Here is a 17311-nt window from a genome sequence, read left to right as displayed (position 1 = left end):
AGTGATGAGGCAGGAAGTGAATGTTGATGCATTATATACCATAATATATAAAGACCTCAGTGGGCAAGAGGCAAGCTCTCTTGAGGAGCTTCTAAGCTACCTTGGCAGCTAGGATAGACAGGACTGTTGCAACTGACAGCGTAGAAACTTTAAGGGACTGTTGTAAAATCATCCTCCATCAAGAGCCCACATATTGCCATGGATCAGAATGGGTTAGTGTCTTCTGGAAACCCAGTGCAAAACAGGTCATTTGTTAAGCAAACTTTTTCCTACTGTAAGAATGGCAAGATAATCAGGGAACAAACCACCAGGTTGCTTCATCTGAGTTTAGAAAAAGGTACAAAATAGAAATGAGAGTTAGCTACTTCTTTCCAAGTTGTGTGTGATGTCTGAATATCATAGCGACGTTCATTAGAATCACAGAAAGAAATGTATAAATCAGATCTTCATTTCACAGTACTGTCAGATCTGTTCTCTTGGGCTTCAGATTAAGGACTGGTTATTGCCTCTGTCACCGAAGCAAGTGTCTACCCGTTGGAGCTGTTCATTTCCCACTTGTTTCCGTTGCTTCTTTCACTGTCTTAAAACAGACACAGGCAGACACAGTGTTTGGTTCAGATGAAGGCATGAAGGCAGCTCACAGTGGAAGCAGCACACACAGTGTAAATCAGAGCCCTGTTATGATGCTGCAGGTGCTCATGGCAAGCACAGCAGTGCTGATAGCAAATGACCATTGCATGCAAAGGCAATAGGTGCAATCCTGGCACACACAAGCGTGGGTGGTCAGAGGACGTTCGTCCTCCTCCCATCACTTTCCACCTCATGCGTACAATTGCTTTATGCCATGTTCCAGGGTGTAGTTCTTCAGGACAAGTTTCCAGTCACTCCAGGTTTAACTTGTGTTGTGTAAGTAGCACTAAATGAACTGTGGACAATCTGATATTGAGTATTTATGCCACAACTAAGTTGTGGCAGAAGCTCATCTCTGAGCGAGTCTCATTTTTACTGCTATTGTCACCCAATAACAAAGCCCTAAAGCCTCGCTTCCCAAAATACATGACAGTTTCTGCAAATATTAGTTTTACTGCTTTAAGGCATCTAATAGGCCATTGTGACACAAATTAGGTAGATCCTCTATTAAATGAATGGACTGTCTTTCCTGATGAAGGCTGGGATTCATAGGAAGGAAATTAGATGCCCAGCTCCTTCATACATGTTTTGCCTGCTTGCTACCATGCACCTGTTTTCTCCCTAAGACAAACAGACCCAAATGGAGCTGACCTCAGGTAAATTTAAGCCACTGGTATCTTAGAAAGCACAATCTGGTCCCTGATTTTTTTTTTAGTACTGTTTCTTAAGGCTTTTCATTGAGTCTATGAAATCCCTTTGTGCAGGCTGTGATCAGAGAAGTGAGACATTAATGGTAGTTTTTGTTTAGGATAATTCAGGTGACAGGCTAAATTGGAACGGAAGAAAATGACATGCTAGAAAGTGAACTATCTTCCATCAAATACAGCTGAGAGAAAGAGTGAGAAAAAAGTGGACTCACGTTCTGTTTCCTTCAATATTAATCAGAGATCAAGCTAAACTAAAAAGGTCAATTATTTAACTGCAGATTTTACCAACAGCAAAAATTGATCCCCAGGTCTGAATTCTGCTAGCTTTTCTATCATGTCCAGGCAATAGCATTGTGCCATTAATCTAGGAAAGGACAAACATTTTAAAAGGTAATTCATCCTTTTATCTGCTTATTGGACTTACCATGACAGGTATATGTATCAAGGGAGTTTATTCTCACACTACAAGTGCGTCACTGTGGAGGCCAGCATCTTTCTATTTCTAGAAGGTGCCTAAGGAGTAATTCAGTTCTTCATCAAAGAAACTTGGTTGAGGAAATGACTAAATATTTTTAAATTAAATAAAGCTTTTTTGTTTTTCTTGATATTTCCCAGGCACAGGTAGAGGGGATTTATATCTATGGGTTTTTTAGGCATTCACTTTTTTTTAAAGATGATGATAAATTAATTGCTTATAAATAACAAGGGACCAGACACTTGTCCCAACACTTTATGACTAGTCTCCTTAGTGTATTACTTGAGTTCCAGCTCAGACAAAGCTCATGTCGGGACTTTGATCATGTATACATATATGAGCAAAATCCACTGGCAACATATATTAAGAAAGGGTCATTGAAAATAGTTTTCATCCTGTGGAAAAATGAGTTATTTCAAAACTTTTTCATCCCAAATCAGAAAGGAAGTCAAAATACCCTATTTTATGGTGGATTGCAAAGTTCCAGAAATAAATTCAGTTTGAAGAATTTTTACCTCTGTATTTCACACTAAAATCTTTACATTTCGACTGTGCAAAACAGGAGCACTTCAGTGCAGGTTGGTTCAACATTTGCCTGCATCTGCCTGAGTTGCCACAGCACTAGGTGGAGATTATAGTCTCTGCTTTCATCTCCATTCTCTGCTCTGAACTTGGCCCATGAGCTGCAGTATGTTCCCCTTGACATGTACTTACATGTGGTCTCAAGAGGCCCTGTGGGAGTTCAGCCAGAAGGGAGAGTGTGAGTCCCATCACAGGAGGTATAGGGGAGTCAGAGGAATCCCAGTGCACAGAAGAGGAGGATGGTGCAGTTTTCCACTACAGCTTAACTGAAACTACAGTTAGTTGCCAGCAGAAGTGTAGTGGCATGCCTCTGTTCACCCTAGCTACATGCCCTCTCCATCCTTGCACCCTCTCTGACTCTTGTCTGACCCCAAGATGAACAAGTTCAGCAAGTTAAACCAGTAAAAAGCTAATCCTGTAAAAATCCTGGCATATGGCATTGTCAGTGAATGCCGTAGCTGGCACAATGCAAACAGAGAAAGCGAGTGGACTCCTAGTAGCAGTTAACCATTAGATTGGCCAAGCTACAATGAGAAACAGCATCTTCATAGCAGGAGGTACCCAGTTCTAACTACCACAGATTGATGCTAAACTGATCTGAAACAAACGTGAAGAATTCAACTTTGGCATTTAGATGGAACTTAATCATTAAAACACGTTTGATGAAAAATATCTGACTGACACTATATAGGGAATAGCTGTATATATTCGTACACACTGTTTTATTGATTATAGCCTATATTTTTGTCACTGGTCAAAGCAAATGCAGTCTTAACAGTCTTTTTATCCTTTCATCAAAAATACCAACTTTCTGTGGACATCATAGCAAAAAAGTCTGTATTCTCAAAACAATCCGGGACTTTAGAAGCTAATAGTTTCTCACACTGCTTGGGAACTGTGTTCTGATTAATTCATAGATACTTGCTAGTATGAAGGTACTGATATCAATGTCTCAGGAGGATGTGAGGGGTTGATAAACAGACAGAAGCATGGATATGTATACAAATGCAAATATCTTAAGTCAGTACTGTCACACTTTGCACCCTCATTCTGTGGATTATACACTCCCTCTGCACAGCTCCTGGATCTGACAGCCCTGTATGATGCGTTATGGCTCCTGATATGTCGGTTACATCTTTTTGTGATAAGTCAAACCAGTGGCTAGTTTAAAAGTGCAGATGGGATATGGGGGAGGTTATTCTTTACTGGAAGGGAGAAAGAAGTTACATACACAATAAGAGATTAAGGGCTAAGCAAAAAATTTCTGCTTTCTGCATGTGATGGCAATATGGAAGAAAAAGGAATTCTTCAGCTCTTTATACCTCTGCAAAATAATATACACATAGTGATCTTGAACACCCAGCTTGAAATGTGAAAGCTCCAGTAAGCACTAGCATATCCGAAGTCCCTTTCAAACAACAAATAAGATGCCCCAAATAATAGTTCAGGTGTGAAAACTGGGATTCCAAACACCCAACCCTGTTCCCATTAAAGTAAGTGATGGATCTACCGGTGGTTTGTGTGTACAGAGCCAGGACTACAGTGACTTAGGATCTACATAACTGTTTAAACTTTGCCAGAAGTTACATGAGAGCCTGATAGACACCTTCAAAGACAAGATTTCAAACTTATCTTGCTATGTCATTTGCCACTGTCGTTGGTTTCTGTTGAAGGAAGTCAAGGTGGTTCATCAGCCCTGTGTAATTCTGGGGACATGATAAGAGATAATAGGATAATGCATTTCTCCTAAAATTTGAAGTATTCTTGGGAAGTCCAGAAGGATCTCGGATCCAGCAAGAGATTTGTTCTCGGTTTGTATGGAAAACAGTGGCTCTGATTCTTACTGTTTTCTTAGGGCTGCTTATGTCAAGTTGTATATTACAATCTCCAGGATAAGGGTGCTTTAAAGGAAGAAGTGTTCTGCCTGCAGCAACCCTTCACCTTTAACTGTGTTGGGCGGCTGTGTGCTTTAGCTTGCTTTAGTGAATTGGCTTCAGTTCTAGCAGTTCACTCAGAGAAGTGGAGCCAGTGTGGGTTGGGAAAGCCCACAGATGACACTGCTGTGCTTGTTCTTGTTCCTCAATGATTTCATTTAGTTACTTGATTCAAAAGCTTGGGAAAAAATGTTTTAGGCAGTTTACCTTTTGCTATTCCTAAGCATCTGGTCAGAAACACCAGAAATAATTTTTATCACTAATGGAAGAGGAAACAGAAGAGGGTATCATCTGGGTTATGTTCGGAGTAGGTTCTTTTCGCTCATACAAAAAAGTTCTTTGTTTCCATCCCCTCCCAACAAGCAGATTTGTGATTACACATCTTTAGGTGGCATGTGACTCATGATGAATCTTAAATCCCTCCTTAGTAGTGGAGGATGTGGCGTAGGGATTCAAAACACACATGTAGCTCCAACAGCATTTAAGAAACTACAGATGGTGGGGTGGGGAGAGAATTAGAAGGCCAGGGAGAATATGGTTATGATAATCAAATGAGAATGCAGTTCCTGAGTGATGTTCATTTCTAAAACTTTTTCCAATTTCTGGACCTCACAGGATGAGAGGTGCATTCAATTTTGGGAGGAAGCATGTGTGTGCAGCCATACTGCTATGTGCAGTAAAGGCATGCAGTTGTGTATTAAGACAAATAAAGGGAAGCTGGAGGCAAATAGATTTCTCAAGGTGAAATCCTAGCAACAGGAAAACCTTCAGAAGGTGCTGAGTAGTCTTTTAAATTTCTATACAGACAGAAAAGTACATACGCTAATTACTAGGTTGCTACTTTTCAGCTGATGAGTGACACTTCCTGCTTAAGATTGCAATTGGCTTTTAATTATTTGGAGGACTGGCTTTCCATTGTGGCTCACAGCAATTATTCATTTCTTTTTCTCTCAGAAGATATGGAGCAGTTTTACGCAAGCAGGAACTTTTTATGGTGAAATGGCCATTAATTATTGCAGTGTCATTTCCAGCCTCACCATTCCACTTTTCCGAGGAATCAAAGTTCAGCCACAAACATCTGCTTTATGCTAATGCTAGTACTGTGCCACAGAATGTCCTGCCTCAAGAACCTTTATTTATCTATGCAAAATGAAGTTTAAATTATGTTGATGTGTATATATCTTAGGCTGACCACATGCTTCATATTATAGAAGTTAATTCACCACAAAAACCACAGATAAAAAAAAAATCTTCCTGCATGCAAAGAGTTGGACGAGCATGTATTAATCTCCATTAAATATTTTGAAAAATCAGCTCATTATGAAGTTGTTTTAAGAGTTAACCTGAAAATACACATTGCAGTCAGTCATAAAATTGAACTCTCAAGCTCTTATTGTGGCTTGAAGGTTCTAAAGAAACATTATATTTTTGCTCAGGCACGTTAATTATTGAGGGCTGTCTGTTGCAATTAATTCAGCCCTTTGAAACCCGAGAACAAAAGTATTGCTAGAAAGGGAACACAGCCTATAAATTGAAACGTGGGGCAGGGAGTCAAATCAGAGTTCTGCTCCCCATGCTGCCATCAGCGTGACATTCAGTTTTGGCCAGTTCAAGCAGAGGTCGCTGAAATCAATAGCAGTCTTTCCGTTAACCTCTGTAGGCTTCGGATCAGATCCAGACGTATTGTGCCTCAGTTTATTCATTTTCCAGAGTGAGTGTGTGTGTGTATGCGTATTAATGCTTGCAAAGGAGCACAGTGAAGCAATTTGTTAAGCACTGGTAAGCGTGAGCATTTGTAAAGAACCCACAAGATGCGTGTAAAGATGCCCACAAGAAGGTAGTCTATTAGCATACATCTATTGTAACTGTTATTTACATCATCCCCTGTCTGCTCCCTCACTCCACAGCACAAACTCACTTCCATAGCAGTGCTTATCTGTTACATACCTTCCTCTGTTCCTTAATTTTTCCCTTGGGTTTGCTCCTCTGCTCAAGGAATGCTTAGGACTTTAACATGACTCCCCAGCCATCTGCAGAGCTTTCTTCCTACCTCTTTTTGATAGGAATTTGATCTAATCCCGTCCCTTTTCAGCTCCCCTTCTATTTTTCCAGATATGCCAAAAGAAGAAGTCTTTTGTTTAGACTGTGAGCACCAAGCAGCAAGGCCTGTTGCTCAGTTCAGATTGGCAGGATGTCAAGCGTATTGCTAGTTCTTGATAAATAATAAATGCTAAAACAGTTGCCATTTCCCAGTGGTTCTGTGTGCTGATCGTTGTTGCTGCATTGCTGAACTCACCCATGCACAGTTTCCGTCACCAATGCACGTTCCAATCCTGCCCTTAAAGACCAGTGAATTTCCAGAAGCCCCAGCTGATTTATGTGCTGCTGCCAGTCTATGGACTAAATTTATATCTGAAATATCTGTGTTTATATCTTGGGTTATCATAACTGAAAACTGCAGAGACCATCCAGGGCACAGATTTTAACCTTACTAGTTAAGCGGGAGCCAGAGCTATGGATACATCATCACCTCTGTCAATCCTGCAAGTTTAGCACCTGTCTCCCAGAGGACACCCTAAGCAAAGCTTGGGAAGCGATCTTCAGACACAGAATGCTGTTATATTGTTGACTGTGATCTATTCTTGTTCTTGTAGAAACTATATAGGAAAGAAATCAAGCCGCCTTTCAAGCCAGCAGTGGGACGGCCAGAAGACACCTTTCATTTTGATCCAGAGTTCACATCTCGGACCCCCACAGGTTAGTAAGGTGGCACATGGTTAACAGATCTTTTTTAGTGAGCAAATTCATTCTTCCTTTCCTCCTCATTGCGACTGAATCAGAGAGTCTGATCACCCATGGGATTAGTGGGTTTTGCAATGTCCAGCTGAAAGCAAAGAGTATTCTGCATTTCCAAGAAGCTCATAAACCTTTTACCAACTTCACATTGGTTATGCCTCAGGAAGGACAGGTCTCACATTTTTATAGCAAAAATAACTGTTGATTAGTTATTCTATTGCTATTGCTGTTGCTTATGTTAGCTGAATTTAACTGTTTTTAATTAGATCAGCTTCAAGGAACTTTGCATCTCTGCAAGTTACTATGTAATTATATATTCCATAGATGTTCTCTTTAATTGTGAAAATGCCTCCTAGACTACAGACCATTGGAAGTTGATGCATGGATAGCAGTGATGGAAAATGATCAGGTTCTCTTATCAGTGGAGTTATGCCAACAAGTAGTTTGGCCCACAATGTTTAGTAAATGCTTGCAGTGAGAATGCTGTTCTTATAATTTCCATATATATAAAAATGAAAGTGCACAAAACTCCGTCTCTCTCCCTGTAGAAAGTAAGAATATCAGTAACCTCAGAACAGCAATCTATCTCAGTTATAATGTTGCCTTTTGCTAAACATGGATAAGTTACATTTCTGTTCTGCCCTTGTTATCCCCCTGTAATATAGTACCTAACTGTACCCTCCAAAGCATGAAGATGTCATTAGCCGTTGTTTGTTAAAGCACTTGGAAGATGGCAAGTGCTATGAATATTACGTAGTATTGTTATAATAACCAAGTTGTTATAACTAAGTCATAATAACTGAGGTATCAAGATTCAGCCTTTAAACTCCCCCACAATTATTCCAGTAAGAGCAAAGAGAGCTGAGTTTTTATTAAGATAAACCCTGTATTGCAGCACATGAATCAGAGCTGTGATGTCATTTAGTTTTCATTCAGGCTCATCATGGTCTGTCTGCAGCCTTTTCCTTAGAAGTAGCCCAAACGTCTAGTTGGCTCAGCTCAAACTCCCTTCCGTAGGGTAGGAAGAAGTGGTACCTAGTAAAACATGTTATCAGTCTTTGTTCCTAGCTTTTTGGCAAGGGTGCACAAACGTTCACAAGCCACGAGAAAAGTTACAGTTCTGCTTATCTGAGCCCAAGTGGGCCATCCACCTATCTCCAATACATATTAGTGGTGTTCTGGTATTTCTACCCTATTCCGTGGAAGCAGGTGATCTTTGGATACCAGACATTTCACAGCTGATTTCAGCTTTAAGTCAGATTTCAGAGGAACTCACAGGCCATTTTCTCTGAAGTATTAGAGACTGCAAGTCAGTCTTTTCTTGTGGGAGCTGTAGGCTGGTGCTGCCGTGGAGAGTCTCAGAGAAGCACTGAGTCGTGTTTGGATTGCTTTGGAAATTCACACTCCATCAGTCTTACTGTCATGAAAACTCTTGTACTTCATGTATGTACTGATGTACTGGGTTATATTTCATACTATACAAGTTAGTAGTATTGCCTGATTCTGTCTGGTATTTCATGTAAAACACTGACTTGAAAGGTTTGTTGTGGGGTGGGGATTAGGGTGGGGAGATGATCTGCTATGATACTGCCTCATGCTACCAGGGAAGTTGGCCTGAGAATCAAACCCTATAATTTCAACATAGCTGCAATGGTAAGTGTGAGTTCCTTTACTCTTCCGGAGTGGGAAAAAGGGCCTTGCAAACTGGCAGCACATGCTCTGCAACCCCTGTGCTCCCCAGACGCAGCCCTGGTGCATTTTTCTTTGACTGCATGCACTCAGGGCCTTGCTGTAACTCCTCAGTGAAGTCCAGTCACATCTGCAACAGTCTTTTTCCCAGTGCCGTCTCTTTGCTAATGCCAGTGCTGCACTGAAAATTTATAGCACGCTGGGGAGAGAAAAACAAGTAAGCAATCCCCTTGTGAAGCTTTGGGTTGTCTGGAGCCATACAGTTGCCTGAAAAGGTCAGTGAGGGAAGGCTTAGGAGATCTGAAAGAGAATGGTTTAATGCACTTAACATAGCATTTCACCTCCAAAGATCGGGATTTAAAGCTTGCCCTGATCTCAAATGATAATGAATTTCTAACTTAGCGAATGTTGACTGGTGGGGTTGACCAGGAGGGGAGAATATCATAAGAGAGTGTTGCAACGCTGGCACACATTGTCAGTCCAGTGGAATCAGACAAGAACCCTGTTTATTTTGTGCTTTTTCTATCACGACATAGGCTGCAGACAAACTCACCCTGTCACTGAGAACATACCCAGACAGAAAGCACTGAACTAATTGCTTAGGCTTCATGACGGTAATGCAGGTGTTGGGTTTTAATAAAGCTATCAGAAAGATATTAACAAAGAAAGGCACAGATACATACAGTCACTTTGCAGTCTGTCTTTATGAATGAGTTCTACTTCTGGAAACAGTTTTATATCAAAGTTTTTGCTCCAGTAACTTGCCAGTCTAGCAATTTGCTGTATCACAGGAATCTTTCTTCAACCAGAGGTTGAATCATCTTTCCATGGATTCCTAAGCTCTGTTCTGAGCATGCCAAAATTGCACTTTCTGACATTTGTCAGTTCATCTCTATAGGTACAGTTTCATAGCATTTTTTCTCAGGGGTTCGTCTGACTGGAGGAGTCACTTTTTCTGGCCATTTGTTTCCCAAGTCCACCTCCGTGGACTCATTTGTGCTGAATCAGCTGTTTATAGCACCTCACGGGGAACAGGAGACTGAAATGATCCAGGTTAAAAATGGCTGTTTGAACAAAGATCAAACCAAGATCATTCTGGTGATCCATCTTCCAGTACAATCCACAAATGATTGTACTGTCGTGAGTAATGGAGGCAGTGTGCTGTAACAGGGAATACAAGTGGGTAACAGGCAGGGGCGTCTTTGTCTGGCTTTACTGCTGACAAAAAGAATGTAAAATTTCACCTCAAGTATCTGAGTTTCCTCTTCTGCCAATAAGATAACAATGCTTGCTAACCCCAGTGAAGTATACTGATGTAAATCATTTAAGATTTATGAAGCCTTTGGAAATCCTCTAATGTAAGATGCTCTCATGGGACAAAACATTATGACTTCCACATTTAGAAATATAAGCACTATACAAGGTCAGTGTTTGTATGTGGGTCTAACTCAGACATATCAAGTGATTCTGGATTTATCAAGGCTAGAAAAATTATTCAGCTTTCATAGCTTATTAGATATCACATTTAATTAACATGATTTAAACATGATTTTACACTGGGCACAGGTGTTTTAAAGATATGTTCATATGATGGGCACATCGAGTCAGTGGTGATGAATGTTTGATATTGAAAACCAAATAATAAGTAGTTCTTTCACACTGATTGATAAAGAGTTTGGCAGTGAATTTTGAAGGAACAGTTATTTTCAAATAGAAATGAGCTAGCACTAACTTCAGGAGTGTTCATATTTGAGTTAGTCTCATTCCTATTTCAAAACATGCATTATTTTTCTTAATTAATCCAGCCTGGAAAATTACTGTAGTATATATGTCACTGTAAGAAGTACCCAGTGATGCAAGAGGTCTGGTGTGATTCATCCATGTGTTTGCAAGGACAGTGCCCCTCAATACACTGAGATAAACAAATAGCCCATGTCATTTTCCCAAAAAACACATTTCTCCACAAACGTCGGAGGGAGATCTGACTTGCTGTGCTTATTTCTGACTTCCATCAAAGTTGAGGCTGCTTTGTAATGAGATATGGAATCAGCTGCAGTCTGCGTTTCTCTTATTGCTGGGCAGATCGTTTCTCTTTACCATATTCTGGCTTCAGAAGGGCTATTCTGAGAATCTTCTGTTCAGTTGACTGTTAGATTTATGAAGAGAATGTCCACACATGGAAATACTTACATTCTCATGTATTTTCAGGACCGTAAGCAATCCTCCACGCCATTCCCCTTTACGCTAATGGGTGGTGCTGGTGGTGCAGGCAGTTGAGTCAGATGTAAGGTTCAGAGGGGGTGTATTCTCTTTGATCTGGTGAAACTGGGCATTTATACACTCCCTAGAAGGAGACAGCTTTCTGCAGGAAGTTTAGCTCTTTAACCTTGCCATGGTTAATCACATGTTGCCCTGGAAGAAATATGAAGGAAAAAAAAACCCAAAAGAACAAATAAAAGGTGAGAAAATTTGAGTAACACAGGTTTTATAATTACTCATACAGCTACCCAGGAATGGTTTGCAAATGCTACTCTTACTTGCTTATGAAAATACCTGGGACAAAATAGATATTGGGGGAAGAGATCTCTTTAAAGCTTTTCAAAGCTTTAAGTAAAGTGCAGCTCTTCTCTTCTTGCTTTGGCAGGATGTTTCTTTTGCTTAGCGATGGCACAGGTACCAGGAACTGCTCTTTAGTTGGTTGATTCTAAAGGTGGAATAATTCAGACCTCTCTGAACTCCAGTCACTCCCTCCCCTGCATTTTCCATGTCCAGGGAAGGAGCAGGGAGAATATCTCCATTAAGGTTGTTTAAGATGCCTCCAGCCATGTTGTTGCCCTAGGGAAATGTCTACTGGCCTCTTCCCTGGAGTAGGCCACAGCTCCTAAAGCTGTTCCTGAAAGATCTTTATGAGGCCTGGAGCTGCCACTGGAGGACCATCACACTTTTACACTTGCTTCAGATTTTTTGTCCTCTACATTCTCCTAACCCGCACAACATACCATATTACCAGATAGCACTTCAGTCTTTGTAATTTCTGTAGCCAAGGTGTGCCGCACAGGTAAGACATAGCAGCTTCCAGCTTTTTTCCACTCCCTTGAGAATCTCTTCTGAGCCAGAGGAGGCCCTGCCCTGAGCTGTCCCTTCTTCCTCCTAGCCTGGCCAGCCTGTGCCTTCTCTCTTGTACAGCGACTCCTGGCACATGCAGTGCTTTGCATGAAAATGAAAATGCAAAATGCAAAATGAATAAAACCTCTCTGCCCATGAGGGAGATCCTTGCAAACAATATTCCCACACTGTTTCCCAGAGGAAAGGACTGGAAAAGGCACATGAAAGTCTTGATATGGAGATGGGTTGTATTCACATGTGTCTACCAGTTTAGCAGGTTTTGTTGCTGACTAGCGAGGTGACTTTCTCTGTTGCACGTGCTGTGCTGTTACTTTCTGACTTTCTCTGTTGCACGTGCTGTGCTATTACTTTCTGATCTTTTGTCCAGCTCATGAGGTCATTTTCTTCTTTCTCCTGCAGATTCCCCAGGCGTTCCTCCAAGTGCCAATGCTCATCATCTTTTCAGAGGGTTCAGCTTCGTCGCCTCTAACTTGGTGCAGGAACCTGCACAGCAAGATGTGCACAAAATCACAGTTCATCCAATTGTGCAGGTACTGATGCTGATGTTACACTTCACATGTGATGGGCAGGGACATACGTGCATGTTATATTTAAACTGGGAGGAAAAATACCTAAGAACCAGAGAGTTTTGTGAAGAAAGTGAGATCAAGCATTTCCTTTCCTACACTGGGCTAGTCCTTGCATTTATTTACCCAGGCCCTGATTACCTTGTTTCTTTTGTCTTTCCCTATAGCAGTTACATGGGAACAATATTCACTTTACAGATGGATATGAGATCAAGGAGGACATAGGAATTGGCTCCTATTCAGTGTGCAAGCGATGTGTTCATAAAGCAACAGAAACAGAATTTGCAGTGAAGGTAAGAAATCATTCTGGTAGATGCCAGAAATGTGGTTAAGACTGTTTCGTCACCCTGGGCAGCAGTGTGGCCAGTGAATCTGTTGCTGGCTCATTTCTTGTTGGTGTAGGTGGCCCTTTTTCTTCTTTCAGAAGATGACAGATTTTTGATAAGCCTTATGCTATTTCTTACATCGTAATCTCCTGAAGTAAAATTCCAGAATGGAAAAACCTTCACAGTCTCGCATGGAAATCCTGTTAATCATTTCAGCCGTGTTCCTTGATGTCTAGATAAGACATTTTTAACAGAACCTAAATTTAAATCATCCTAAATAAACAAAAAACATATAATAGCAAAGTTGAATCCTCTACAATTATGAAATAGCATTTTTTTCATTCTTGTTCTAGTTATTACGTTCTGACGTTTTGTATCACAATTAGGGAAATTTGTTAGTGAAATAGCAATCTACAGTAACATGGTCACGTTCAAATAATCAGATTCCCTTTTATCTCCTTGACATTCAGCAGCAACATGCTATAGAAAGGAGCAAAACACAGGATCCAGTGGAGAATCAAGATAATAGTTCAGTGGAATTTATTTGGATATTAAAGACAAGTCAATGAACTTAAATCTTGGTCAAGCAATATTGTGTAAACAGTCACAGTGGCCAGCAGCAATAGGAAGGTCAGCAGGCTGCGAGGATGTATATAGGAGAGAGATCTTTTCTGGTAGGAAAGAACGGCTTTGCAGTAGAATTCCTCTGGAAGGTCACGCTCAGGGGACTACGTTGCAGTCCCTATCAAGTGTTACTAAATAAATGGTATCCGGCTATTACAGATACCAGAAGAGACCAGTGTATGTGCCCAAGTGGTTGTGAAGATATGTCTTAAAAGGGAAGTCCCAAACATTAACATTTCTTTAGGAAAAAGGCGTAGTAATTACAACTCTTACATGTTAGAGAAGCATTTAATAGGTTTGTGTATTTAAAAGAGAGACAGGAGTTGTTTAAATCAGTGGAATTAGTTGTATAATGAATTTGAGAAGACTAACAGACAGTAAAGTCATATCCTTTTAGTCTGTGTGATCTCATGGGAGCAGATTGCTTAAATGAGCGCAAGACAAAAAGTAGTTTCTTGAAATCAGTACATAGAGAAATATATTTGTGGAACTTTCAGGATGTTGAAATGAAGGATTCCTCCCCATTGCCTGTCTACTTTTCTTTTTTAACTTAGAAAAGATATATAAACTTAGCTTATAAATGAGATTGTGTTTTTGTTAGGAAGTCTGATGATGACAGCTTAATGAAGTGATACAAACTCTGCAGTTCGTGAGATAAGTGATAGTCAGCAGAGTACTAATAAACATTTTATTCAGCCTTATTTTCCATTACAAGACTGGTAATAAGGCTGGATACTGGTCCATGAAAGTTTTGAGATCTCCCACTGGTGGCCTCAAAAGTCTGGAAATCACTAATAATTGACAATTTGTTGATGTCATTGTTCAAATAAGAGTTGAGTTTTCTAGGCTACACCTACACCATGAACAGGAGCACAGACCTACCAGCAGGTTCGTGGGCTTTGCACATGAACACTTTAGGATTTTCATATGTAATGAATGGAAAAAAATCACAGTTTTCCGGTGTCCAGGTCATTTGTCAACAGATGGCGTTATGTTACAGTAGGTATGGTTTTTGTGTAGTGAAATGATATCCGTGCTGAACAAAATGCATATTAAATTAAAATCATGTGTTTAGTATTTTATTTCTATCTATTGCTGCTATTGCTGACAGTTTTATCAGTTTTATCAGCAAACATGAAACCAAAATGCAAAGACCTAGGTCCTCAGAGATGTCTGAGTCCTGAATCCAAGGGCATCCAGCACCTACTTAGCAGTTACAGTTTGGAGTACCTTGGAGAATCTGGACCAAACTAAATACATGGAGAAGTTCAAAACTCTAGAGGAGTTTTACACTTTGAGTGCTAGGTTTAGGCTCTTTTCCATTATTAATAATTTTTTTGAATTCCTTTCTTTCTCCACTTACTACTCTTTTCTTGTCATGCTAATATGTCTTGATTTTGATTACCAGTTTACGCAACGTGCACTCATCTCAGTTTTTAACATAGTGTGAGTCAAACATGCAGCAGAGATTTTGGGTTGGAGAGGTTGGTGGGTTTTTGTTTATGCTGTCTTTCCAGCACATTGTGTGCTGTCTCTTTGATTATTATTCCTACAAATTGATTGATTTTATTTTCCTTTCATTTTTATCTTTATTTCGTATTAAGACTATGTCATTTTGTTATCAAAGTGGTTCACTTCTATAAAGATTACACAGTGCCGCCCATTTCGAGTGCTTAGATAACAGTTGCAACCAACATTAACATAATTATATATCAGTCCTTTTGACATGCATCCCTTAACTCTCGCTATAAAAATCACTGCAATTAGATTCTTTTGATTTCTTTCAGTAATTTGTTCAGTGTTCCCTAATGCATGATGTTCACAGGAAAAAACGTGTATAGTAATAATTTGTATGGTAGGCAACTGCCCCGTTTACCTGGTACTACCTCATTAGAAGCTCCCTTGTTAGGCTGGAGTGCTGACACATCCACAGACGTCATTTCTTCTCCCCAGAGGACCTGTCAGTAGTGAAAGAGTTAAGGAAAAGACATCATTGCAGGAAGATACACATAATGTTACTGGGTGAATAATGCCTCTCAATTTACGGAGAATGCCACTCACCAGGCCTTATTTACTATTGCTGTAAAGTGCCATGTTGCGACAGCAGAGTACTGAGCCAGAGTAACTGAGTCAGAGCTACAGCCAGAAAATCCATTAGAAAAATAAAACCTTCCCTAACCCAGGAGGAGAATATATTTGCTAAAATACAAAGCTTTTCATCATTTTTCCTTTTGCTGGTCTTCTGCAACAAACTGGAGACCGTCTTACAGAGACAGATAGATGTCTAACAGTGGAAATAAGTGCCTTGCTGCCATTATAAAAGCACTTGAACAGATCTGGAATGTAACTCCTTTCAGTGTTTAGTGAGACTCAGGCACGTCACTCACTGAATAAATCCCTCTAGATGGCTATCCGCACCTTTAGGCACCTAACTACCTTTGTAAATCCAATCACTGAAGTTGCAAAAGAGACTTTACTTGCAACATCGTTCCCCCTCTTCTTTGCCATCTCTAAAAATGGGATGCTAATAACAAACGCTAAATCTATTTTAGATATGCCCTCAGGCTCCTAAATAAAGTATTTAAAAATTCAGACTTACACATTTCTACTACTGAGAGCATTTCAAAACCATGCACCAGAAAACCTTGTAGACAGCCAGATGTCCTGCAAACTGAGTCTGCTCAGAGGCTCGTAGCAGCCTACCTGGGTCAGTGCAGGTAGATGTTGGTTTAGTGAGTCTTTATATCATATGTACTACATGTACATACTCTTAGGGACTTTTAAAATTTTACTATTACTCTTTTTTTTTTCCCCATCTCAGTCCCAAGCGAAAAAAGCGTAAAACTATGAAATGCAAACACGTTCGTTCGTTCTTCTGAAAGCTGTATAAGACTCTGGTACAAAGAAGGGAGCTGGGAAAAAAAAAGCATTTCTCATCTGACAGATCTCTACTGTGTTTCAGATTCCTCTGCTAAAATATTGATCATCCTGACTACAGCAGGCATAATGACTTTTAATAGCAAAGAGAACTGACATTGTCGATCACAGTTACAAGCATCATGTGGTGGCTATAAATGTATCAGTGAGGTCAGAAGCGGAGGAAAATAAGATTAAATTATTTCAGTGAGATCAATATCCAGAGAAAATAAGTCATTTAAGTAAAAGAATGATGCTAGAGCAGATAGGAGGGATTTCTATGGATGGAAGAAGGTCTGTGATAGAAGCCTAAAAAGATTAAGAGCCCTCTTTTGGAAAACAAAGGCAATGCCACATGCCATAGTTCAGAGTTACTGGTGAATCAGATTTTTTGGTGAATTAGATTTTTCAAGCCTGCCAGAGATTTTATGCAATTAGCACATTCTAAAAGGTTTTCTTTCCTTAAAACCATTGCACTGGATCCAAACTTGGATCCTTATTTCCAGTGAGGCTTTCAAGCTGGGTGTCGAAGATGTGTTTGTCACTGATAGCAGATGAAGTAAGCTTGCAAAGGACCTGATTGCATCCCTCTTTCTCTAAAGATTTCTTTGTATAGACCACTTTTTTCCCCAGGATAGATTACTGGTAGATAATAGCCAAAATAAAATTGCTGCTGCTATGGCCCCTTCTGCCGCCAACATGCTATCCGCCACAAATGTTGCAGGGCTGGGTGGTATGAGGTCAGCTTCAACCGCTCCAGGGCAACTCTTTTCTTCTCCATATCAAAAGGAATACCTACCTGGTTAAATGTTAGGATTTTTAGTCTTCCCATGCTATTAGAGCCAAGACAAAAGGCTGGATATAAGGACAGCATACCACACATTTCTCCCTCCTCGGATAAAGAAAACAGACGGTAGAGATAGCGCCAAATGGTAAGTCC

At 40.2% G+C, this 17311-nt stretch overlaps 1 protein-coding gene across 4 annotated transcripts in view; it reads left to right on the top strand.

Annotated features, from left to right (window-relative positions):
* RPS6KA2 (ribosomal protein S6 kinase A2) overlaps positions 1-17311 on the top strand; it is a 329479-nt gene that overhangs the window by 281434 nt on the left and 30734 nt on the right. For all 4 annotated transcript variants that reach the window (XM_068938966.1, XM_068938969.1, XM_068938968.1 and 1 more), the window contains 3 exons: positions 6983-7085; positions 12339-12469; positions 12673-12798. In XM_068938966.1, the coding sequence (XP_068795067.1) occupies positions 6983-7085; positions 12339-12469; positions 12673-12798 (360 nt within the window). The remainder of the gene's footprint in view (positions 1-6982; positions 7086-12338; positions 12470-12672; positions 12799-17311) is intronic.

The sequence above is a fragment of the Struthio camelus genome, chromosome 3 (genome assembly GCF_040807025.1).
Source record: "Struthio camelus isolate bStrCam1 chromosome 3, bStrCam1.hap1, whole genome shotgun sequence".
In the NCBI taxonomy this organism is placed as follows: domain Eukaryota; kingdom Metazoa; phylum Chordata; class Aves; order Struthioniformes; family Struthionidae; genus Struthio; species Struthio camelus.
The sequence above is the reverse complement of the archived record's forward strand: the minus strand, read 5'-3'. Positions and strand labels throughout refer to the sequence as shown.